The sequence below is a fragment of the Bos grunniens genome, chromosome 14, assembly GCF_055505025.1.
Source record: "Bos grunniens cultivar Pamir isolate PY7600 chromosome 14, Bosgru_T2T1.0, whole genome shotgun sequence".
NCBI lineage: Eukaryota > Metazoa > Chordata > Mammalia > Artiodactyla > Bovidae > Bos > Bos grunniens.
In genome coordinates, this window is record NC_141178.1 from 83,466,348 (window position 1) to 83,490,652 (window position 24,305).

The 24,305-nt window shown below is 64.7% G+C and overlaps 2 protein-coding genes and 1 long non-coding RNA gene across 6 annotated transcripts; 1 reads left to right on the forward strand and 2 right to left on the reverse strand.

Moving 5' to 3' along the window:
- Positions 1-1,121: 1,121 nt before the first annotated feature.
- On the reverse strand, positions 1,122-13,682 carry DGAT1 (diacylglycerol O-acyltransferase 1). Of its 4 annotated transcripts, XM_086337882.1 has the most exons (19): positions 13,483-13,682; positions 10,987-12,082; positions 9,957-10,098; positions 5,824-5,911; positions 3,837-3,877; positions 3,672-3,757; positions 3,527-3,579; positions 3,207-3,312; positions 2,998-3,111; positions 2,823-2,897; positions 2,649-2,752; positions 2,526-2,564; positions 2,396-2,437; positions 2,278-2,322; positions 2,091-2,203; positions 1,938-2,003; positions 1,763-1,850; positions 1,626-1,688; positions 1,122-1,553 (listed from the first exon to the last, which is right to left on the reverse strand). In XM_086337882.1, the coding sequence occupies exons 4-19, from the start codon at positions 5,827-5,829 to the stop codon at positions 1,398-1,400; spliced, it is 1,197 nt and encodes a 398-aa protein (XP_086194008.1). In that variant the 5' UTR covers positions 5,830-5,911; positions 9,957-10,098; positions 10,987-12,082; positions 13,483-13,682; the 3' UTR covers positions 1,122-1,397. The 4 variants fall into 4 exon arrangements, with proteins under 4 accessions (XP_086194008.1, XP_086194010.1, XP_086194006.1 ...); XM_086337884.1 differs by lacking the exons at positions 9,957-10,098; positions 10,987-12,082; positions 13,483-13,682 and adding exons at positions 9,529-9,843; positions 9,887-9,954; XM_086337880.1 differs by lacking the exons at positions 9,957-10,098; positions 10,987-12,082; positions 13,483-13,682 and adding an exon at positions 9,529-9,785.
- A 2,570-nt stretch (positions 13,683-16,252) lies between these two features.
- Positions 16,253-19,549, reverse strand: SCRT1 (scratch family transcriptional repressor 1). The gene is made up of 2 exons (XM_086337888.1): positions 19,292-19,549; positions 16,253-17,329 (listed from the first exon to the last, which is right to left on the reverse strand). The coding sequence occupies exons 1-2, from the start codon at positions 19,404-19,406 to the stop codon at positions 16,386-16,388; spliced, it is 1,059 nt and encodes a 352-aa protein (XP_086194014.1). The 5' UTR covers positions 19,407-19,549; the 3' UTR covers positions 16,253-16,385.
- Positions 17,010-18,274, forward strand: LOC147359856 (uncharacterized). Its single transcript, XR_015141287.1, has 2 exons — positions 17,010-17,324; positions 17,744-18,274. It is a non-coding gene; the product is annotated as an uncharacterized LOC147359856 (long non-coding RNA).
- Positions 19,550-24,305: the final 4,756 nt, after the last annotated feature.

Genomic DNA, 24,305 nt, shown 5'->3' on the forward strand with positions numbered 1-24,305 from the left:
CTGGGCTGCATGTGCTCAAGAGTTCTTTATGAAGGGACCAGGGCGGGATCAGCGTGGGCCCACAGGAGCCCTGTGGCCAGGTCCGCACTAGAGGACCAGGTGGGTGCACTGGGTCAGCACCGTGGGTCCAGAGTGAAGGAAGCACAGGACCCCCCCCCTCCTGAGTCAGGCAGCAGGGGGTGCAGAGGTGCATGTGATGGAGGTGGCGGGCCGTAGCAGCCCACGCGGTGCCTTGCACCCCCAGCTCAGCCCTGCTCGCTGTCCTTGCTGATGAGTAGGGCCCAGGGTGGTGGCTTCCTGGGAGGCAGGGGTCAGGGAGACGCTGCCTACACCTGCTGTAGACCAAACAGTGCCTAGCCAACCAGCCTGTCTCGCCCAGACGACCACCATGGGCTAGAGCGGCTTCTGGTTGGGGCGGGGGCAGCACAGCTGGGTCCGCTGCCCAGGTACCACCTCGGGCACCCATCTTACTGGGCCATGGCTGGCTGTCAGGGTACACCTGCCTGGCACAGCCTCAGGGTTTCCAACCCAGGCGGCAGAGCCAGTAGAGGGGGGAACAGCCCAGGGTTGCCCTTGCCTCACTGCCAAGCTTTTTGAGTGGCAAGCTCTGGGACCAAGGTATCCGGAGGGCCACACCCAACTACCTGCTGAGGGCCTGGAAAAACGGGGAGCCCCTGGCATCAGGCCAACCTCTGCCCCCAAGGGAGGCCCTCAGTGAGGGCTGAGCCAGGCCACCTGCTTTGTCCAAGCAGCCCAGAGCCCAGCCCAGGTGAGCACCCCAGCAGGGGACTGTGCGCATAGCCTCTGAGACCTCTGCAGCCTTGCCTTGGAGTCTTTGCTGCCGTTCAAGTCAGCCTGATTCTCAACCCTCTTCCACACCTTAGCCTCTGGCCTGACCCAAGTTGAATCCACTTGTGTGCAGACCTCAGGCACAGGGGGCCTTGGAGCATGGAGTCTCCACCTCGCAGGGCAAGACGTCTGACCACAGAGCCCTGTGAGGCAGGGAGGGTCACCACAGCCCCAGCTCCTCTCCAGGCGCTGGGGCCTCCTTCCCACAGCATGGCCCCACGTGGGAGGGCCGCCCCCTCCTGCCAGCCCTGTGCCCTGGAGGCTGAGGGAGCTCACTGTGCACAGCACTTTATTGACACATTCAGACCCTTGGGCGAGATCTGTAGGGTTTCCAGAGCATGGGCACCTCCCAGGGGCCAGAACTGCGTCGGGCCTGCTCTCCCCTGGCAGGAGGAAGCCCCTCAGGCAGAGGTCTGGTGGGGGCCAGGAGGCAGCTTCCACCAGCCAGGCCCCCTTCTGCTGCGCCCAGGTTGGGGCAGGCTCTAGTCCAGCCGCAGGCAGCGCGGCAAAGCAGTCCAACACCCACGAGGGGGCCAGCCTGGAGGCGCTCAGGTGCCGGCTGCCGGCGCCTCACGGTTGAGCACGTAGTAGTCGTGGACGTACATCAGGACGGCCACCGGCTGCCCGATGATGAGTGACAGCCACACGGCCGCGTTGCCGTAGTTGCCGCGGAAGAAGCGGCCCACTATCCAGGCCAGCGGGATCTGGGGACACAGGACGGGAGTGAGCCTCTGCGCTCGCGGGGCGGGGCGGAGCGGGGGTCCAGGGCTGCTCACCTGCGCCATCATGCCGGTGAAGGCCCAGAGGCGGAACATGCGCAGGGGGATGCTCACCAGGTACTGAGGGGAGAGAGGCGTCAGCGAGCCCCACCCCCACCCCCACCAGGGGCAGGGCGCGCCCTCAGTGCACTGACCTCGTGGAAGAAGGCGGAGGCCAGAAACACTGCCGTCCTGGCTGCCCACTTGCTGCTGCCCCGCCGGAGCATGGGCTTGTAGAAATGTCTGCAGGGGCGGCGGCAGTGGGCTGGGCGCCCGGGCCACGCGACCCCGTCCCACCCCCCAACCCCCCGCCCCCAGGCGCACACCCACCTGATGCACCACTTGTGAACAGGGATGTTCCAGTTCTGCCAGAAGTAGGTGATGGACTCGGAGTTCCTGCGGGGGCGGGGCAGAGTGGGCAGGGGCTCCGGCCCCAGCCCCAGCGGGGGCCCCCACCACCCCCGCCCCGGCAAGGCCACCCACCACCAGTCCCGGTAGAACTCGCGGTCTCCAAACTGCATGAGCTCGGCCACGGCGTTCAGGCAGGAGTGGAAGAGCCAGTAGAAGAAGATGAGCCAGATGAGGTGGTTGGGGACCTGTGGGGAGTGGGTGCCAGGTGCCAGAACAGCCCCACCCGCCCCCACGCGTCCCCACCCAGCAGGCCACTCACCGCCAGCTTCAGGAGGCGCTCCACGATGCGGGAGTAGTCCATGTCCTGTGGGCACAGGGCACAGCTGGCTCCCTCAGCCCTGACCCCGGAACCCACCCTGCCAGGCCTGCCTGCTCACCTTGAAGGGCTTCATGGAGTTCTGGATGGCCGGGACCATCCACTGCAAAAAGCGCAGAGTCAGCTCCCCAACGGCCCCAGGCCCTGCCCTCACCCCCCCTGCCCGGCCCCCTCCCCGCCCGGGCACGTACCTGCTGGATCAGCCCCACCTGGAGCTGGGTGAGGAACAGCTGGGGAAGGAAGCAAGAGGACAGTGAGCTGAGCCCCGGGTGCCGGCAGGCCCGCCCACCCTGGCCCGCGAGGCCCCGCCTCACCATCTCCAGGAGTCGCCGCAGCAGGAAGCGCTTTCGGATGCGGGGGGAGCGGGGGAAGTTGAGCTCGTAGCACAGGGTGGGGGCGAAGAGGAAGTAGTAGAGATCTGGAAGGGAGGGCGGGGCTAGCAGGCCAGGCCGCCGGGCAGTCCCCCCAGCCCCCGGCAGGATCCTCACCGCGGTAGGTCAGGTTGTCGGGGTAGCTCACGGTGCGCTGGGCAGCTCCCCCGTTGGCCTTCTTACCTGCCAAAGCTACGAGCAAGCGGCAGGGGGCGGGTCGGGGGTGAGCCGAGCCCCTGCCGGTCCCGAGGCAAGTGGCAGCCCAGTGGCCCCAGCCCGAGGCAGCCCTCACCAGCCTTGGCCTTGGCCCCAGCCCTGCGCTCTCGGCACCAGAGGTTGACGTCCCGGTAGGAGAACAGCTTGAGGAAGAGGATGGTGTAGACCATCAGGGCCAGCACGGAGCCCACTGTGGGAGAGGCAAGCTCAGGCCACGCCCCCCGCGCTGCCCGTGGCCGAGACAGCGGGGGCGGGGGCGGGGGCGGGGGCGGGGGCGGGGCCCACCTGGAGTGATAGACTCGAGGAGAAAGGCCACGGCCGCTGGGAAGCAGAGAATGGTGGCCAGGTTGACCCCGTGCAGCAGCAGCCCCGCCTGCTCCGTCAGGGCTCCCTGGGGTGGGAGCAGAGCGTCAGCCAGGGACCCCCTCCCTGGTCAGAGGACCTCCCTGAGGAAGGGCCACCAGGCCTGAGGTGCAGCCCCTCCCAGGAAGGCCACGCAAGGCCCAAAACCCTGAAGCACAGTGGGACCAGCTGGTGGCCCGCCCTAAGCCCGACTGGTAAGGACCTTGAGGCAAGTCAGGGGCGGGCGTGAGGGCACTGCTTACCACGGCCAGGCGCTTTTCCACCTGGAACGCAGCCACGGCAAAGATATTGGCCACTGAGGACAGAAGCAACCCAGGGCAGGTTCAGGCCCAGATCAGCCCTGTCCCACCCACCGCCGGCCTGAGGCCTCCTGGGCACCCAGCTCACCAATGACCAGGCACAGAGCTGGCCAGCTGTAGGGGTCCTTCAGGAACAGAGACACCACCTGGATGGGGTCCACCAGGATGCCATACCTGCAGACGCAGGTGGGTGAGGGTCTGTGTAGGCGAGGGGTGAGGTGGCAGGGGCTGGGGCAGGCCGGGGCCCACTCACTTGATGAGGTTCTCTAGAAATAACCGTGCGTTGCTTAAGATCTGCGATAGAGAGAGAGGGACATAACGCTGTCAGCCACGGCCCCAGAACGCCCACCCCAGCTCCTGCCAGCACCTGCAGCTCAGGACAGTGGCCTCCATCCTGCAGGCCCAGCCCTGCGGGACCTCACGCCAAGCTCTGAGACTCCCCACCCACGGCCTGTGTGCCTGCGCAGGGGCACGCAGCCCCCGCCCGCCTGGAGCCAACCACAACCCCAGGTGCCTGTGCCACCGCGGCCGAAGAAACCTGTTGCCCAGCGGCCGTCCTCCGTCCCACCAAGCGGGTCAGCGCCCCTGGCCACAGCGACAACCCCAAGCCCCAGTGAAGTCCAAGCCTGCCCGGCGCACTGCCACCCTCCCAGGGCTCCACCCTGCCAACCGGGCCCATCCTCACAGGCGGGGTGTGCCCACGCACTTGGTGGGGTGGTGGGAAAGAGCGGGCCGGTCCTGAGGGGCTGGGGAAGCTGGGCCTGGGTCTCCACCCCTACTCACGCCCCCGCCTGCCTCGGCCGCTCCTGCAGCAGCAGCAAAGGACAGATCCCCCAACACAACGAGCTCTTGCCAGTGGCCTGGGGCCAGATGCCTGGCTGGCCTCTGCAAGAGCAGGGGCCACCACCTCCCCCACCCCAGGCTCAGGCCCCACGGGGGTTGCAGAAGGCTCTATGGAAAAGTGATGCTTCTCCAGGTGACATGGGTGGAGTCCCCCACCCAGAAGGCTTCCCGAGGAGGTGACAGGCTCAGAGATGCAGGGGCCACCTGCCACACCATCCCCCAGCTAAACACCTAACCAGCCAGCTTACCAGGACACACGTGGTCCTGCAATGTCTGCCGACTGGCAGTTGCCTGTCCTGAGAGCCCACCACAGGCAAGAGTTGGAGCTGCTAAGAGGCCCAGCCACCTGGAAGCCCAGGCTGCCGAGAGGACGCAGCAGGCGGCCCCAGCTCCTGGGGGAGGGGGGAGCTTTGTGGGTGCACCAAAGGGCCAGGAGGCTGGGGGCTGCAGGAGAACAGACAGGCTGCTGAGGGCCTGCCCTGCACGACCACCTTGCCACAGTCCTGGACCAGCCACGGCCTCCAGAGACCAGGACGCGTGGACTACTGGGTCTGGACTGGCACACAGCCCCCACCGCTCCCCAGGGGACTGCCCAGAACCACAAACAGAAGCGTGGGGGCCCCTGGTACACAGGCAGCCTCTGGAGCCACACCCAGGGCAGGCAGACACGTCAGCTGGAGGGGCGAAGGCCTCACGCCACATCAGCCCTGAGCGGTGGGGCTGGGCCCAGTCGGGCCTCACCCTGCCCCACCCTGAAGGCTGCCCCTGGGGTCCCTGCACTCCACCTTCTGCTGGGCAGGCCTGCTGGGGCCCCACAGCAGTGGCCTCGGCCAGGTCAGAGCGAGGCGGACACAGGACTCCAGTCCTGCTCCCTCCAGGGCTGAGGGAGGGGCCAGAGTCCTGCAGAGTGTGGCCTGGAGCTGTGGGCTGGGCTGAGAAGCATGTCCTCACCCTGCTCCCCCAGGTTCACCCAGGCATGCCGCACCCATGAGGGCAATTTGGAACAGAAGAGGAAGTTCTACGTGGACCCCCAAGACCACTCACCTGTGCTGCCAGGGAGGGCCTGGGCCCACGGAGCAGCCATCCCCCACCCAGGGCCACCAGACCATCCCTGCCTACTCTCTCTCGCCCCCTGGGGAGACTCCAGTGCCCCCTGGGGCGCAGACCCCAGCTCAGAGGCTCCCAGGCTGCCCTCTGCAGGCATCTCCTGGGATTCAGCAGGGACGGCATGAGCATGCTCCCGGTAGGGTCCCGGGGTACGGCTGCTCCAGGGACCCCCACTGCCAGCCCAGAGCTCCATTCACCACAGCTACACAAGTACAGACACCCACCCCTGGAGAAGAGCCCATGGCCCCCCGGCCGTCGGGACCCTTGCTCCAAGGTGTCACTCTACGTACCAGCATCACCACACACCAATTCAGGATGCCACGGTAGTTGCTGAAGCCACTGTCAGAACTGAACAGGGAATCCTGCAGGCGGTGACACCTGGAGAGCGGAGACGGACACTCGGGGCAGAGCATCTGGCAGCAAGGCCACCCCGCCGCCCACACATCCCCCTCTGCGGGCAGAGCCACCGGGGGCCTGCCGCTCCCACTGGGGGACGGGGCGTGGGGAGTGCCACAGGAGCTGGTGATGCAAGACGGAAGTGGGGAGGGGGCGGCCCCCACAGCAGCTGGTCCCTCCAGGGAGCCCAGGGGCCACCATTCAAACCACCCATGCCCTGCATTTGGCCCTTCCGGAGGGGAGGACCCAGCCTTCACGTGGCTTCGCAGGGTGAGCGCCACTCGAGCCCCCTGGGGGCTCGGCGCCTGGAGTCCACTGCAGAAGCCAGCAGGGGACTTTCAGAGCCTGCCTCTGAGAGCCCTGTGCCCAGTGCTGGGCCTGGTGGAGATGGAAGCCAACCCTCAGCTGGAGGCAGAGGTGGAGGGGTGCAGCTCAGCCCAGGCCCAGGCCCGCTGGCGGGTTCTAAGCAGCAGCCCCACCTCCCACCAACCACCCTGCCACCAGGAGGCCATCCAGGGCATTGAGCAAGGCCTCCAGTTTTGTAAGGGGAGAGGCCGGGGCTTCCCTTTCCCTCCTGTGGACACATGTCCCCAGCAATAGGGCACAGGAGAACAGCCAGCCTAGAGGGGCGGCTGGGGTCAGCACTCAGATGGCTGCACCCAGGAGACAGACGGCTGGGGAGGACAGGGTGCCAGCATCCTCAGCCAGGCAGCGCTGACAGTCTGGCCCTGCCTCCCTGCCACACCAGGCCCCCCCACCCCAGGCCCCGGCCGGCCCAGCCTGCCCACGCACCTCCTCCAGGTCCATCCTGGGCTGCACACACAGTGGGGCTCTGAGCCCCCAAGCCCTCTTCTTCATGACTCTGCGCCTGCCTTTTGGCAAGGCAAGCAGGGCTCCCAGGCCCAACTATCCCAAGAGGACAGTCTGTGGGGGTATCCGCTTGATGGACCTGCCCAGAACCCCCCAGATCCAGCCCACTCACTGTCACTGGAACCGTCCCAAAGCCACCTCATGCTACAACCTGCCAATCACCATCTGCATGTCCATGTCTGCACCACATACCCAGGGGACGGTTTCATAACAGTGTGACCCCTGCCACCTTGGGGGCCACCAAGAAGACCACACTGACCAGATGTGCAGCAGTCTCTAAGATGAAAGAGGGGGAGGGGGGAGGGGAGCATTTCCCAATCCTGACAACAAATAATGTTATTAAAGCTTTTCCAGATCCCTGCTGTCAAATTCCTGAGGCCTGCCCCCAGCCACCACACAGACCCCTCAGGTCCCTCTACCAGCCTTCCGACTGTCCCACCCGGGCAGCGCCCTGCCCCCAGAGGTCAGAGGCCCCAAGCGGGAAGAAAGCCCACTGCCCACCAATCCCCACAGAGGTCCAGCCCCATGGCACAGTTCACTGCAGTGGACCAAAGGGCAGTAGGCATGGCCAGCGTGGAGGTGGGGCCTCACCCAGAGCTTCTCTGTCACCCTCTCCCTGACTGAGGCACTGGGTGTGCCTCTGTGCCCCCCAGCGGCCCCCACCTGCTCCCCAGTCCCACCCAGCCAGCAGGGCCATTCCAACTCATTACAGTTGGCACCTCATTCAACCTGCACATCAGTACTGGGAGGCGGGCACATGAAAATGAGGCTCACCAAGCTTCCCAACTTGCCCAGAGGCACAGCCCCAAGTGGGGATCACACATGCGGGGCCATACGGTCCAGCTCCAGGGCCGGACAGAACAAGGAAGGACAGGGTGTCAGCTCGCCTCCCGGCTGCCACTTCCTCAGCACTTCCTGCACCCAGCCTAGAGGCTCTGGACTAGAAAGCTGTGCCTGGAGGACCCATGAACCAATGGCTGAAGGACGCACCAGGTGTCGGGGCACAGGGGAGTGTGGAGGACCTGGAAGGGACGCACTCAGAGGCGAGGCAACAGCAGCGGCCTTCCTTCCGGCACATAGCTACACCTTGCTGCCGGAAGGAGTGAGCTCACACCCGGCACCTGACCCCGCCTGCCCAGACCTAGGTGAGCAGGAAATGTCCGGAAGGGCCTAAGGAGAAAGAGAGGAACAGGCAGGGAGGCAGAGGTGGGAGGATGACGACTGGGAGGCAGGGAGGCAGAGGCGATACCAAGAGTAGCCAGACCAATGCCCAGCCCTGCCCCAGGAGGCCCCCAGCCCTGTGGCATGTGGCCTGGGGACAGGCACACACAGCTGCGTGTCCTGGAGATCAGGAGGGTCTCCGGTGGCCCATCCCTGCCACCAACTGCTCCTCTTCCCGAGGGTCCAGACCTCGAGGATGGGCCATCAACAGGACAGGAGCAGCTTCTGGCCATCTGGCCTATACAGAGCAGGCAAGTGATGGCCCATCCAGGGTGACAGCTTGGCCCAAAGCTGGTACCCGCCCCCACCTCATACAAAGTGACCCCAAATCCAGTTCCCCAGGAGTGGGCAGAGGGGCCTGTGGGCCTCCTGGCCTTTGCAGCCGCCCCCTCAGGACCACCTGGGGCCTGTAGGAAGCCAGTGCCCCTCACAGAGTCACCCTCCCCATGGTGTCATCCTGAACTCTGTGCCTGACCTTTGCTCTCACTCTTCAGGGCTGCGGCTATCTTATCTCTCAGGTGAACTGTGTGCCCCCCAAGGGCAGGGACAGTGCCTGCACCCCAACTGCCCTTGTCCCTCCCCTCCCCACAGCACCCAGTGAAGATAGCAAATCCTTGCTGACTGACCTGTTGCCCACTTCCTCCTTGATAACCTCTAGCTCTGGAGCTGATCCCAAAACCAGAGCCCCTGAGAGCCCTTGACCAGGATGAAGGTCAGGGCTGGGGGGAGGGGCGTGGAGGATGGCAAAGGGGGCGCCTGGAGGCAGCCAGCAGGACTTAGCTGATGCCCACGTGGGTCAGATCCTCCCTTTCAGCCGCAGCTTGCTCCCCCAACTCCTTCCCATCAGTCCTTCAGCTAAGCAGGGCGCCCACCTGTGGGTGTGCGCACTTCCAACTCCTCCCCTGTACCCCAACCAGGGGTGAGGGTCCCATTACAGGACCCACTTTGACCCTAGAGCAGCCATTTGTGCTGGTAATAAGCAGGATCCTAGGCCAGTCAATCGCCGGGTGACGGATGAGGGACCTTTGTGAAGACCATTCTCTGGAGGGTCTGCGAGGGATGAGAAATCCCCTCGCACTGCCCCTGCCTCTGTTCTCCGCCGGTCCACCCTCCTCCTCCGGGAGCTTTATCAACCCACAAGGCACCCCTCATAGCCCTCAGGAAGGACCCCTGTATCTCCTTCCAGGTAGAGGACACTGTGCGTAGTGGGCTCACCCTGGGAAAGCTTCAGAACCCACCAAAGGAAGGCAGACGGAGGGCGTCTAGAAGTTGAGCCGCTGCCCTCCCCTCGGCCCCCGTACCTGGGTGTTCCGGGCAGGAGACCCTCCGCCCCCAACCTCCCGCTAAGTTTCCCCGTGGAGGCCCGAGGGGCACAGCTGTGCACCAAGGTCCAGGCGCCAGACTCTCGGACTTGAGCCCGAGCTGCCGCCGACAGGCCTGGGCCACCAGGTTGGGTCGCAGGGGCCCCGTATCAGGGGTCAAAGGTTAGGGGTCACGCGCACCGCTACCTCAGGTCCCAGTGGCCGCTGCCCACGTCTACGTCTCCGTCCTTGTCTGTGTCCCGGACCGGCGCGTCCCCTCCGGCGCCCACATCCCGCACCTCCTCTTCCGCTGCCGCGGGCCCACTGCCGCCCTGGATCGAAGGCCGCGACCCCGTCCTCCGGCGCCGGGAGCCGCCCGCGCCGCCGCGGTCGCCCATGGCCTTAGTTCGCACCCCGCCGCGGCCAAGTCGTAGCCCGCCGGGCTGGCAGCACCCGAGGCCTGTGGCCCCGCCTCCGGACCCTTGGCCAACTGCCGCCACCGCCTCTACTACGCCACTGCCGTGGTCCACGCCGCCAATCAGCGCGTGCAAATCCGTGCCGGACGGCTCCTCTCGGAGTCCTGGGAAGCGTAGCTCCCGGAGCCGCTAACTGGCCCAGGGCCGCGGCGCGCATACCTTTGTAGTCCGCTGGAGCGCGGTGCACCCTGGGAGTTGTGGTCTCCTGGCAAATGCAATCCCGGACAGACGAGGAACACGCGGGGCTTCCGGGCAGCTGCAAACAAGCCTCTGCTGACCGCTGCCTGCCCCTTGTCCCGCTCTATAAACACAGGATTTCGTCATTTCTCAGCTCAGGCGCAGAATTTGGGGTTGTAGTTATTTATGAAATGCCTAGTGCGTTAACGTCAGGCTGACACCCAACGCGTCTACCGAACGTACATCCCGCGGCACGGTCGTGCTCTGTGAACCCACTAATTACCACCGTAGGCACCCACTTTTCCTCCGCTTAGGCTGTTCAAACACGCTCCAGGTCAGAGAACGGAGGGGGAGAAAGGCCGCAGTCCTCGCATTCCGGGACTTGTGCCATGCCCACCTATTCCCAGGGTGGCCACCTCTCCCCTGCCCAGGCCCCCACAGTAGACAAGCCAGCCCGCCTCTCCACCCGCCCCGCTTCTGCCTTCATCTGCAGACTTGCAGAACTTCCCGCCTTCCCCACTTGGGCCAGTTTTGCCAGGGAGTTAGGATCCTGGGGTGTTGATTCGCAGGGACCCAGAGGTTTCTGTTTCATTGCACAGTCGGCAGTCATCCAGTTGTTGAATGAAGCAACCAATACACCAAAACAACTGCACAGTGAGGCCCGTGCGCGGGCAAGGCCGATCTTACTTGGTTTCACAAACATTTGGCAAAGAGCATGGAGTGTGAGTATACTGGATCTCCAGATGCGAGGGTTCACCGGGAGTTTAGGCCTGGTTTACACAAGAAACACCCCTAGCCACAGAACCCACTCCGTTCACTCCCATGGGGTAAGCAAAGCTGGGAAGACCGCCTCTCTGAAAGCAAATAAACCAAGAGGCTCAGCCTGAGATCAAGCCTCCTTCCTGCCGGACTCGCTCCTGACCCTCTTACCTCAACCAACAGGCACCTGGGACCCTGGTGACATGTTCTCCCACCGGACCATTTGCGGCTGAGGCCAGCCTGACATCCTTACCTGGCAGGCTGGAGCTACCTGGCCCGTGTCTTGGAGTAGCGTGTGGAAGGGCTCGAGCGACCTCATCAGGCTGGAGAACCCCTCTTGCCTCCTCACAGGCCCGGCCTCGGTGGATCAGGAGTATCCCCTTAGCCAGTGTCCAAGCACCTTCGTCTATTCATAGGCAGAGTTGGGCCACTCAGCGCTAGGACTCAGTATAGCTCCCAAGGGAGGATGGAAGGAGGAGAGAGTCCTCTCAGGAACGCGCAACAGGGCTGAGTCCCGGGAGCTCTGCCTTTCCCTCCCTATCCCTCTCCCAGGCAGCTGGTGGGAAGCCCCCTAACCCGTGCGCACGCGTCCCTGGGAGCCTTCGGGACTTGCCATCCTTCAGTACAGAGCCCTGACTAGAGGGCCAGCCTGGCTGGCGCGCTGATTGGCAGAGGAGAAGATTGACGGCTCAGGCTGCCTGTTGGCCTGGAGAGGCTGAGCACAGTAGCCACTGACGAGTGAAGGTACGTGTTGGGGGCGGCTCCCTGTGTCCGCGTCCAGGCTCCTTTGCCTTCGGCTAACATGAAGCAGCTGGAGTGAGGAGACCAGGGTGGGCCGAGGGTCATCAAAGAGAACCGATCTGACCCGGGACGTGAGGGAACCAAGGGTTCCACCGCTGGAGTTGAGAGATCAGGGCCTCAAGCCAATGAGAAGGCACGGACTGTGAAGGCACCAATCAGGAAGGGCCTCTGTACCAAGGCGGGGCGGGGCCTGTTTGAGGAAGACGGTGTCCAAGGTTGATACAGGGCGGGGCCTCCGGGGAGGGCGGGGCCTCCGGGGAGGGCGGGGCCTCCGGGGAGGGCGGGGCCTCCGGGGAGGGCGGGGCCTCCGGGGAGGGCGGGGCCTCCGGGGAGGGCGGGGCCTACAGCCCTGGTACCTCTGGATCCTGATTGAGGTGCTGCCAGGGTCACAGCGAAGACGCACGAGGGAAAACGTCAAGATAGGTGGGGTCTTTTGGGGACAAATGTGCGTGAGGAGTTGTTGAAAGAAAGCTCAATGAGGAATCTCCCCCTGGTGGAAGCAACATCTGTCTTGGGATGAGGAATCTGCAGGCTGGCGGAATGAAGGGCTGGAAGGGTTTGGGGATTTAGAAAGAGCCTTGGGCTGACTCCAGGTTGGAGGCGCCTTGGGCCCGTGAGAGAAGACCCTGGACACAGTGGTCAGCAGCCTGCACCACACCACCTATCCTCTGGATTGCAAAGTCCTGTCCATGGACACCTGTGGAGACAAGGCTAGGCCTGTCCCAGTCACTGGGGAGGCAGCCTCTACCCGTCGTCCACCCCAGCCGCCCATCAGAGTCCTGGAACAGTCAATCCAGGCCCCAAAGCTGAGGAGCCTTGGGGAGGACTGGGCCTCTAGGAGCCTCTCTTCCTGCCAGTGGGACCCACTCAGGTATTCAGGTTCAGATGGGTGGGGTATTGGGGCAGAAAGTGAAAGTGTTAGTTGCTCAGTCGTGTCCGACTCTTTGCGACTCCATGGACTGCAGCCCGCCAGGCTCCTCTGTCCGTGGGATTCTCAGGCAAGAACACTGGAGTGGGTTGCCATCCCTTCTCCAGGGGATCTTCCCGTCCCAGGGACTGAACCCAGGTTTCCCACATTGCAGGCAGATTCTTTAGGGTCTGAGCCACCAGGGAAGCCCAATTGGAGCAGGGCTTAAGTCAAAGGCAGCCCTTGGCAAGCTGCTTCTCTCCCTGAGGGTCAGACTCTTCATATGCAGATTGGGCAATGATGCCTACCTAAGCTCTACCAATACTGGGGGCTTTCATCCTGAGGTTATGAAGGCTGACAGTGCTCCCCAGAAGGGGGTGCCCACCTCAGGTGATCCCACCCTGAAGCAGCAGGTCTACTGCAGGTCAGGCTTTCCTGCTGTCCACACCAGTGGAGTCTGGTGGGCCTGTCCCCTGCCAGGGGTGCAGACAGCTGTGCTGGCCCTGGGCTGATCCAGTTTGACCACATGTCTGCAAAGATTTGGAGCCTCTTAGCTCATGCCTACCTACCTGGTTACCAAGGGCATTTGCTGGGGCAGGAGTCTATGTTCCTTGGTTGTCTGAGCCCAGCACAGCCCTGCCATTCATCTTTTCAACTTGACTCACCCTGTCTAGAGCCTAAGGGCTGGGGGTGGCCATGGGAGGTTCTTATTCCTTGGGTATCTCCTCCCCACAACCAGCCTGGTCCAGCTACCAAGGAAAGCCTCCTCAGTGTGGGGACATGTCCCCTGAATCTGGAAGTCAGGATGTGGAAAGCAGGCTGCAGGAAGGGGTCTGCACTTCCCATTTCTCTAGTGGCATTGAGGAAGGCTTGTTGTTGGTTGTCAGGCCTGTTGGGGCAGCAGGAGGTCTTAACAGAAGAGTGAGGATACCCCAGGCCACAGGATTTACAGGCCCTGCTGTACCCACTGTGGCCGTTCTAGATCAGTCCTGGGCTAGACTTGACTTAGGCTCCGCACTTCCTGGCACAGAGAAGATTTACCTGCCGTGGGAGGAAAGCCAGCTGCTTTGCCTTCAGGAGTGTCCTCTTGCATTTAGTCTGCCGAGCCGGCCCTCCAGGGTGGAAGACTGTCCTCTTGCCAAAGAAAACACATGCCCAAAAGGCAGCGGTGAGACTCCAGGGCTGCATGGGTAGACTGCCACTCCCAGCGCAGGGCCTGCACCTGCCTGGCCTCTGAGATGCTGCAGGCCCAGAAAGATGCCCCCCAGACTCCTCAGTGTCTCCTGCGGCGCGGGCCCAGCCTTGTATACATCAGCCCGACACTCCAAGTTCTATCAAGAGTGGCATTTATTCTCCTCGTGGAGGTGCGGCGCTCCGGGGAGCTGGTGCTATTGTGCTTAGGAAGGAGGTCTGTCCGTCCGTCCGTCTGTCCGGCCGGCCCGGCCCCAAACGGGGGCGGAAGAGGGGCGCAGCCCGAGTAAAAATCCCGGCCTGTTCCGGGTGGGAGTATGTACAAGGCGGCGGGGTGCAGGCGGGGGTGGGGGCAAGGCAGGCCGGCGGCCGCAGCCCCCACCCGAGGGCCCCCGCATCTCGGGCCCTACTTATAGAATCAGTACAAAATAGGTGCTACCTAAACGTTCCTTCTACCTGAATTCGCTAAGTCGGTTATTGTGCTGCTTAGTTACAGGGGCGGGAGGGGGCCCATGGCTTTCCACGGCGGCGGGGTGTGGGGAGAAGCGGGAGACCCTGGCCGGCCCACGGCCCTCCGGCCTTCTCCTTAGGTAGGTAGGTAGATAGGCGTGTAGGGTAGGGTGGGGCACCTGTGTGTGCCTGTGCATGCGGGTGTGCCCAGCACAAGTGGGCAGGCCCCGGCCTGGGAGCTGTGTGAACACTGAGCTGGGATGGAGGGGTCTTGGACATGAGCCCTGCTGTGCCGGGCCCTGAGGCCCGGGTCCACCCCTGTGGGAGCCGCTGGGCCTGGTACCCACTGGGATAGGGCTGGCCAGGTCAAATGCTCCAGCATGCACCTTGTCCTCTGACCTGGGACCCTGGCCTGACGTGACAAAGCTGCCATTGCCAAGGGATGGAAGGAATGGGATTCGGTATGGGTGGCACTGGGCCTTGGGGCCCGGGTCTGTGCCACCTGAGCTGAGGACCCGGGCCCAAGTCAAAGCAGAGCCCCCTGTGCCTAGCACTGGCCCCAGCTGGGGTGGGGAGGACTGAGGGGCCCACGCTTGGGTCTAGGGACCGCGGCTCTCTCTGCACCTGTGACCATCCCTGGCCCACCGAAGCCGGTTGGATCCCTCATCAACATGCACCTTCCCGCAGGTCGCCGCACCCCTGGCGGACTCAGCAGTGGGCCTGGCACATAGTAGGTGCCTAATGAAGTATGGGTGGGTGATGGACGACTGAAGGAGGGGTCTTGGGGACAAACACCCCGCCCCGCCCCTGAAACCATTACACCCGCCGGCCTCTGCCGTGGGAGGGGGGGAGGGGAGGGAGGGAAGAGCAGGAGAGGGGGGAGAAAGTCTGCGCGTCCGGCCCCGCGCAGCGTCCCTGATCTAGGGGCCTATGGGGTGGGTAGGGCGGGGGGATACCTGATTCTCAGTAACTCTAGAGGCGGCGGCAGCTTCGCATGCAGTGCGCATTATTGCTCTATAGTCGGCTTCGGACTAACTAAGAGGGACTGGGAGCGGGCAGCTCCGGGAAGGGACGGGAGGGGGACTGGGGCTGCATGCAGTGACGTCACAAAGGCGGCGGCCAATGGGGCGGGCCCTTGGGGCGGGGTCGCCGCCGAGGCTTTGGCATAGACGGGTGTAAGTTGGCAACAGAGTGAGGGCGGGGTCTGGGGCTCCGGGAGGGGGCCGGCCTTTGAGAGGCGGGGCCTGCGGCTCCCGAGAGGCGGAGCCCAGGTGGGCGGGGTTCGGGGGCGGGGAAAGTGATCCTGGACATCCCAAGCCCCCGGCGTCGGCGGGAAGGATAGGGGCCTCTGTGCCCCTTCCCGGACCCGAGTGCAATCCGTTCATAAATAAAACGTACAAATACAGAAAGAAAACCCGACGCATCCGCAACCCCCCTAGGGGGCTTTACCCGCAAAGCGAATACAGAGAGGTGTGTAGAGGGCCGTGCCCAGGCCTGCCTGCCAGGCCCCAGGAATCCGTCCTCCAACACCGAATGCCCGGGTACGAGGGAGGGGGCCCCAGGGCAGGGCGGGAGCGGGATCTGAGGAGGTCGGATAAGTCCATGCGGTTTGATATGCGTCATTATTATTCGTTATGGAGGACAGAGCCCGGGAAGCTGGGCTGGAAGAATTCGGATTTGGCAGAGGATGCGAGGCAAGGGTAGGAAAGCGGCTCGGACTGAGGCCCCGGAAGGAACTCAAGGGAGAGAGGTGCCGCCGTCCGCCCCAGTCCCCGATCCGCACTCGTCTAACACTCCCGGGGCTCAGCGGACACCGAGAAGGAGGCGCAGGTAGCCTCTGCGCCCCTCACCCTGCTCCTCCCCCGTTGTTGCTCCCCGACGTCTAGGCCGCAGGCCGGGCTCTGGAAGGCTTGGGAAGGGGTGGGGAAGACCTGAGTCTCTGCCACGCGATCCAGGGGCGCAGAAGAGGGAGGAGGGGGCGCTCCCTACCTCACCCCACCCCGGTCTCAGAGACCTAACTCGGAGATGAGGTTCGGTTCTGGGTCTCCTCGACCCTATTGCTGGGAAAAAGCCTGGGGCACCCTGGAGGGGAAGGGAGGGGGCTCGGGGTGGGTCTCCCCTCGGGACCCTATTGCTTGAAGGGGCCGGGAAGGCCCCTGGCGGGCGGGGCGGGGCCGGGCCCCCTCCCCCTATTGCTGTGAGGAGGGGCCCGCCCTCCGGCCCCTCCGCCTGGTCGCCGGCGGAGACCTCCCTGGGGGCCCGTATTGCTGAGAGCCAACCCGGCTGGCGGAGGTACCGCCGCCCTAGGCCTGCACAGGGCTAAGCTGCGGCGGCGCGGTGGGCGCAGGGGCCGAGGGACCGCCGGCGGCGGCGCCCTTGAAGCAGGCCGACTCGTAGTGCTTGTTGAGATAGGACTTGAGCGCGAAGCTCTTCTTGCAGCGCTTGCACTGGAAGTGCTTGAAGGCGGAGTGCGTCTGCATGTGCGCGCGCAGGTTGGAGCGGTCGGCGAAGGCCTTGCCGCAGTGCGCGCAGCCGAAGGGCTTCTCGCCGGTGTGGGAACGCATGTGGCCCTGCAGCAGCCAGGGCCGCGAGAAGGCCTTGCCGCACACGCCGCACTTGTGGCGCAGGTCGTGCGTGAGCAGGTGCATGGCCATGGCCGGCATGGACACGTACACCTTGCCGCACGTCGGGCAGCGCCGCGCCAGCTGGCTGTCCAGGCTGCGGTGCGTCTGCTTGTGGCGGCTCAGGTTAGACGACGTGGCATACGTTTTGCCGCACTCGCCGCACGCGTGCCGGCCTCCTGAGCTGCCGGCCCCAGGCCCCGCGCGGGCCTCGGTGCCCGCACCCGCGCGCGCGCCGCCCCGACCCCCAGCCCCCGACCCCGCACCGCGCGTGCCCGCCCCGACCCCGCCTCCGCCGTCGCCGTCGGGGGCCGGCGCCGAGGCTGCGGAGGGGGCGGCGGCGGCGCTGGCGTTGGCTGCCTTACGACGGGAGCGCCCGTCGGTGATGAAGAAGGCGTCAGCTGCGTAGCCCTCGCTGACCGCCGCGTCGCCGTTGATGTAGCCACCAGCGGCTGTGGCCAGCTCCGGGCGCGGGGTGGGCGGCGGCGCCGAGCCCGCGGCCGCCGGGCCCAGCTCTCCCCGCACGGCCGCAGCGTACATGGGCTCCGGGGATGGCCCTTTGAGCAAGGCCGCCTCGGCATCGCCATCGTAGACGGAGGCGGGCCCCGCGTAGTCGTTGAGGTATCCTAAGGGCCGAGGCGGACAGACAGGCAGACAGCGGGAGGGGAACAGGGCAGCAGGCAAGACACACAGGAGGGTGGCAAGAGACACCAGGGCCGGCCAGAAGGGAACGGGGAGGACAAAGGAGAAGGGGCCGAGGGAGAGCGGGGCAGGGAGGATGGCGACGGCGGGGAAGGGAGGAGAGAGAGGAGAGATGAGCCAGGGCCCGGCCGGGCTGCACCCCGCCCTCGCTGGAGGAGGGAAAGACTCGCATCTTCGGGCGCGGCTGCCCCCCCCCCCCCACCTTCCGCGGAGCTTCAAGGTCAGGGGGGAGGGGCGGCGCTTCCCTCGCCCTCCTTCCCCTCCTCCCCTCCCCCTCTCCCTCCCCCTCGGGTTCTCCCCACTTCAGCAGTTTTCCTTGATTATGCAACACACTGCAGAACCGCAGCGCACAAAGCCAGGACCGCCTGTCCAGGGACCCCGTCGCTCCTGCTCTCACGGTTCCCACTGGCTCATCCACCGTGCCCAGAGCCTGTGTCCAGCCTCGATGCTCACCTGTTCTGGTGCTCGGGGTCTCCCAACAAGCCCTGGAGAATTCTACCTCCCTTTCATCTTCCAGGTCTCCCACTACTCACTAGATTTGACCAGCTTCCGTTCCAGCCCTGTCTCCCTCCATCCACTCTTGTTTCTCCCCACCACTCCTTTCCGTCATCCTGCACCGTTGGGTACCACCTTGTTCCACATTACTCCCTCTCCCCAGGCCCTAATCCTTTGTGGGGCCTTCCTGAACCCCAGGAAAGGTGACCAGGAAGACACTGTGTTGGGGGCAGTGCCAGGGCACGCACCAGTGGACACCTTCACAGAGACAGGCTGCAGGCAGGCAGCATTATTCATGCCTGCAACTGCGGTTGTTCTCAAGGCATGAGATGGATCTCACAACCTCAAAGTCACAAATACACACCCCGCACGATGCAGAGTCTGGCTTCTTCAGAGTTACCCTCAGCCTCTCAGACTGTAAATTCTGGAGTCCCCTCAGGGTGGGCCGCACCCTGAGCCAGGCCTGCACCACCTACTCACGCAGGGTCAGACATGTAGCCAACCAGACACACTCTCAGCTGGGGTTGCCAATCACATGGGCACATCGGGGCCTCAGAGTCACATGGTCCCATGTAGTGGCACACAGACAGGCACACACTGATACAGGGTCACACACAAGTGCACATAGTCACATGGCCACACGCAGTCACATGTGCACACAGGCTTGAACACAGGCTTATGCTCCTGCAGGTCACACTTGTTTTTCCACCCCAGGCTGCTGGCACTCCCAGCCCCCTTGCCCACTTGCTAGCAATTGTCCTTGAATTTGGGCGCCCTAGCACAAAGAGCCTCCCCCTGCCTCCAGCACTTGGACTTCCCTGCCCACAGCCCACCTGCCCACACCCTTCTCCCTGACCCTGCTCCAGGGATGGGGGCACTGCTACTGCCTCTGCCCCGACAGGTGGGCGGCCCCCACTGGACCACATGGCTACTCCCTGGAGCTCCTAGCACTTCCTTGCTGGCCCTAGAAGAGGGGGCTAGAGGTGCAGCCAAAGAAAAGAAGAGGGTTCTGAGGCAGGCTGTTTCTGAGTGTGGTTTGCATACATTGCTGGTTCCTGACATGGCAGCAGGGTCCATTCTGTGTTGGTCAGGGCGCGGGTCAGTGTGTTCCTCCTGTTCCTGACCCCTGTTCCCCACATTCTTTCCTGCATCCATGTTCTCCCTGCTCAGCCTTGGCTCCGTTCTGGCCTACCTCTGCGTTCCCCTCTCCCCACCCCCATCCCCATCCCCGTCCCCTCCCAAGTCTGCTTCAGACACTGCCTCCTGCTGGTTCTGATTCCTCCGAGCCTATAGCCTGGGGTTCCTGGTCCCTCCAGCCCCACTCTCTGACCCTCTACCCCTTCCAGCACTGAGCCCCTCGCCCGCCGCCCCAGCCCCATCCCAACTCGCACCTTTCTCCTGCAGTCGCACGCCGAGGTCGCTCCGGGCGCGCCCGTAGGAGCTCTCGAGGTCTGCCGAGGAGAACGTGTCAAGTTTGACCTTCTTGACCAGGAAGGATCTGGGCATGATTCCTGCGGGGCTCCGGCGCTGTGGGCCTGCGGAGCCGGGACGCGGGGGGGCTGCGGCCGCGGCGGGGCCCCGTCACCATCCGAGGAGCGGCTGAGGCAGCACGGGTCCCCACTCTGGCCTCTGGATGCTGCCGCGCGGTGCCGTCCTCTCTCCTGCCTGCCCGTCCTGCGTTTCCTCCTCTGCTGCTCCGGACCCCTCTTTTTCTCCTTCCTTCCTTCTCTTCTTCTATTCTTCACTGCTCTTCTCTTCTCTCTTCTCTTCCTTCCTTCCTTCCTTTCCTCCTCTGGTCCCGGCTTCCCAGCCCGCAGTGCCGCCCCTGGACAGGCGGGGGAGGAGGCTGGGGGGGCGGGGAGGGGGGGGGGAGCGGCTCCGTCCCGGGCCCGGAGGCTGCGAGTGGGTGCAGGGCTGGCCCGGCTCCGCGGCCCCCTTCCCCTCCCCCCCGCCGCCGCGGCGGAGCTTCAGTCAGCGACCCCCCATGCCCCCGGAGGTAGCGGCGCGGGGCCTGGAGAAGGCGGCGGCGGCGGTAGCGCCGGCAGCTTCAGCACCGCGGCCAGCGCCGGCCCGGCCAGCACCTCGGCCAGCGACCGGGCGCGCACAGCCAGAGGGAGCGGCGAGGGGCGGGCCGCGGGGGCTCGGCCGCCGGGCGGGGGTCCTCTGCGGGGGTCTCTGGGAGCCTTGCTTTATTGTTCTGCAGCCGGAGCGAGCGGCGGCGGCGACGGCGGCGGGCGGGGGGCGGGGGTCCTGGGGGGGAGGGGTGCTCGGGGAGGGCGGGCCGAGGGAAGGTGGGAGGGAGGGATGGGGGCTTCGGGGGCGGGGCTCGGCGCTCGGACAGCTCCCGGGCCCAGCCTCCTGCGCCCGCGGCCGCCTCTGCCTGCGGCCCGGCCCAGCCTCCGGCTTTTAAAGCCCAGGAGCGACAGCAGGGGGAGGGAGGGATGGGGGAGAGGACGGCGGAAATGGCTGCGCGGGGCCTGGCCCCCGCCAGGGTCTCCTGGGAGGGGTCTTGGGGATGCCGCGGCTCCAGCTCGTGTGGAGTTCCCCCGAGAGGTTCCGGGAACGGAGGCCCAGACGTCCGCAGCATTGTGCGGCGTGGGAGGAGAGGTGGGAGCAGGCCTGGGGCCCACGAGCCCGGACTCGGGATCTTTGAGGGAAGAACACAGGGCGGACCCCAGAATGGTCGGTCCGGCCAGCCCAGCTGTCGGGTGTGGAGGCGAGGGATCTGCGGGGGCAGGTGGGGGAGGCGAGCGGAGAAGCAGCGAATGCTGAGGCAGCGAAAGCGCCGTGTGGAAGTGCTGCGCGCACCCCGTGCCGCAGTGTGTCCCTGCCGCTCGGTCACCCGGGCTGACCCCGTGCCCGCTGGAGAGGCCTTCTGCACCCCCGCCCTTCCCCCAAGGGGCGGAGGTCGAGCGCAGCGGCGTCGCAGCGAGAGGAGTGTGAAGGCGGAGAGGGGCTGCTGTGCCCTTGCTCCAGAAATTCGGTTTCACTGGTGGTTTTCCGCCCTCCCGCGCGCCTGCAGCTCCCCCACGCGGCCCCGCAACCAGGCGGATAACCCTTCCCCCGGCCGCCCGCCCAGAGTTTGCAGCCCGCATGACGTCAGGCCCAGCGACCAATGGCTGGCGCGGGGGTGCGGGGAGTTCCGGGCCGCACAATGGCCGCGCGCGGGGACATATGTCCCCAATTAGGGCCCGGCGCCGCCATTGTCCCCTCACGCACCCCCGCCCGTGGCTCGGGTCTCCCTGCTCCGAGCGCGCCCCCACGCGGCCCGCTGTCTCTGGGGACCAAGGTCGCAGGGGCGGCCCCGGGAGTGTGCGGGCGCGCCCCAGCCGGGAGCGCGTGCGAGGCGGGGGTGCGCGCACCCGTCGCGGCGAGCGGTGACCTTGTGTGGGGCTGCTGGTCGGGCCCGCGGACCCGGCCGGGCGCGCGGCTGGAGGGCCGCTCTGGAGGCGCGCTTTCGGCGGCTCCCCGCCCTCCGCGGATCTCTCGGCTTTACCTAGCGTCGCAACAGAGGAGCCGAGCGAGCGTGGCTGTAAGCGAACCGGCCCGGCGCGGGGCGCGGCAGGGACCGCAGGCCCGCTTTGTGGCGGCGGCGGGATATTCATCTTGCGTGGCTGGTGCTCCCGAGGGGCAGGGGCGGGACGCGGCCGTCCCCTTATCGCGGAGCCGCAGCCGGCGGGACCGCAGTGGGGGTGGGGGCAGGGATCCCCCTCGGCCGAGCGGTTCATCTCTGCCCCTTCCCGGGGGTCCCAGCGGAGGCGCAGCCGGAGGCGCGGGGCCAATTAGCATTTTGATTGCGGGACTGGGGGCCCATCTGGACCGAGGCCTAATTACCGGGCGAACCCTCGGGGCGCCAGCGGGACGTGCCAGGCGCAGTCCCTTCAGCCGGAGCTCCCCACCTCCCGCAAAGTCCGCCCCAACACTGCAGTCGGACCGCGTCCCTGTCCCCCTCCGTTGGTCCCATCGCCCGGTCGTCTGTCATGCGCTTTTGTTCCTCCACCTCGTCCTCTTTCACTCCCCTGGCCCACCCTTTGGCCCCACTCCGCCACCTCTTTCCTCAGTCCCATTCCTCCATCGCCCTCCACTTTTCCCTCATTTCTGTCTTCCTTCAGCCAACTTCTCTGTTTCTCCTTCCCCGGCTCCTGGTTGCCAGTTCCTGCCTCTCTGTCAATTTCCCATCCCCTGGCTCCCAACGCTCTTGATGACAGGGCGGTGTCAGAGCACCGACACATGTGTCCCCCGGCCAGGCGCTCCCAAGGGGATCGTCTGGGCCGCCCTTGCTTGCCCTCGTGTGGGTAGAGCCTGCAGCCCCTGGGGCGCCCAGCAGGGAGGGGCAGCTGGGCCTAGGCCCCGGCCATCAGTCCAGAACGGCCGTGGTGTGGAGCACACATGGGGCCCGTGAGCAATTACTTAGTCCTCCTTGCCTGCCTCTTTTCAGGCATCCTAAGGTTGAGGTCACTGTGCCCCACGATCGGGTCCAGCCCACCAGGGAGAGGCTGGGAAAGGACAGTTGGAGATACTAACACTTTTGGAAAGTTGCAGCCCCTTCCCCTCAGGCCACCATGAGTCTTCCACTGGGAGCTGGAGGTATAAGGGGCCTTGCTGCAGAAGAAGAGACCGGGGTCTCAGTGGCAGACCCAGTGGTTCCGCGCACTCCAGCACCCCAGGTGTATGCACATGCTGCGCCCCGAGGAGCCTCTCAGCCTGAAGGTCTCGGTTGCCCCGTCCTGTTTCACACTGCAGCAGCAGCTCCTCATCCATGTCAGATGGGAAGGATTTGGTGTTGGTTCTGTTCCTCTGCCTGCCTCTGCTTCTAGGCATGTGAGGCCTGGCAGGTCCCAGGTAACCAAAAAGTTAGACTTTAGCGGGACACTCGCAGGTATCTTACTACACAAGAAATGAGACTTCACCAGAAAAGACATTAAACAACAAATATGCAAATTCAGGTTTGGGGGTTTGTTTTGTTTCTTTTTACATTTCATTATAGAAAATATTAGATATGCACAAAAGTGTAGAGCGTCAGACTGTGTGCCTGTCACCACCATCACCTAAGACCAGTTCACAGCCAATCTGGCTTCCTTTCTGTCCCTCCCCCCATCACAAAATGGCACTTTTCTCTTAGGAAATAAAGACATGAGAGCAGGTGGGTCTGGCTGTTGTATCAGAGACCCCCTGCCTCCTGCTGTGAGTCAATCTAGCCCTGCCTGGGGATACTAGGAAGTCCCACCAGACCCTGCCTGCTTCCTTTTTGGGCAGGAACATCCCCTTAGCCTGCTGTGTCCAGGGTCTGCAGCTGGTTATTGGAGAGGCCAGCCTCCCCAAAGTGGCCCAGGTCCCTCCTCAGTCCAAGGGATCCAGCTGCCAGAACTGCTCACAGCCTCTGTCTCTCATCCTCAGCCTGAGCTGTAACTCCCAGAGAACTGAAACATCTCTGTGTTGAGTTCCATGTGTTAACACAGTGTCTGCCCGATCAAGTCACGGGGCACTTGAGTCCAGGAGTGTTCTTTGGGGAGTTTTAAAGGAGACTCCAGAGCAGGGGCAGAGTGAGCCCTGGGGAGGAGGGAAAAGGTGACCGACCAGAGGAAGGCCAGCAGCGGGGCCACCAAGGTCGGCTCTGGCAGCGGGCAGCCGGCTGCCATCCCGCCTGCACTGCAGAGAGGCTTGTTGGGTGGTGGCCTGGCAGCCTGTACTTCCTGATACAGTGTGGGCCCCGTATGCTCGCTTCCCTGACTTTGCCATGGGATTGCCGCTTTCATTCAACATCTGCTCTGGAACTTCGTGCCCATGGCCTGGAGCAGGCTCCTCCCCCGGTCTCCCCAGACTGAGGACCAGGCTTGCGGCCTTCTCTCTGCTGCCGGTTTACCTTCTCACTCTCACAGGAACCTGAGACCACACTTCTCCACCAAGGGCACTGGTCAGTCTTCTGAACACTTGCTGGCCTATGTCCCACTCCCCATTGCCACTCCTGGGACTTTTCTCTGGGGTGCACATATGACACATGGTCTCTATTGTCCTCCTGGGAAGGACTCTGGCTCCACTGCCTACGGGGGACACCTTCAGCTGTCAGAGGCTCCAGGGGTTGCCTCTGGCCCCACATCCCAGCCTCCTAGTGGTGGCCAGCACCCAATGGCTGATCAATGCAGGACGCAAAGGCCTGGCATCTCAGCCTGATGCGTGACGTCTCTGGTGAGCCATTCTGACGCCTCAGCCCTCGCAGGGTGCTGGGCTGGCCTCGGCCCTCCTGCTTCCTCTCTTTCCTCCTTGGGGTTGACCAAGGGGCATGTCCTCACACTGCTGCCTCAGTGGTTCCCTCTTGGAGAACCCAGACAGGCATCAGGAACAAACACTCCAAGAAGGCAGGCAGCAGGAACTTGGGCAGACTCGCCTACTGCCTGGCTGGCAGCG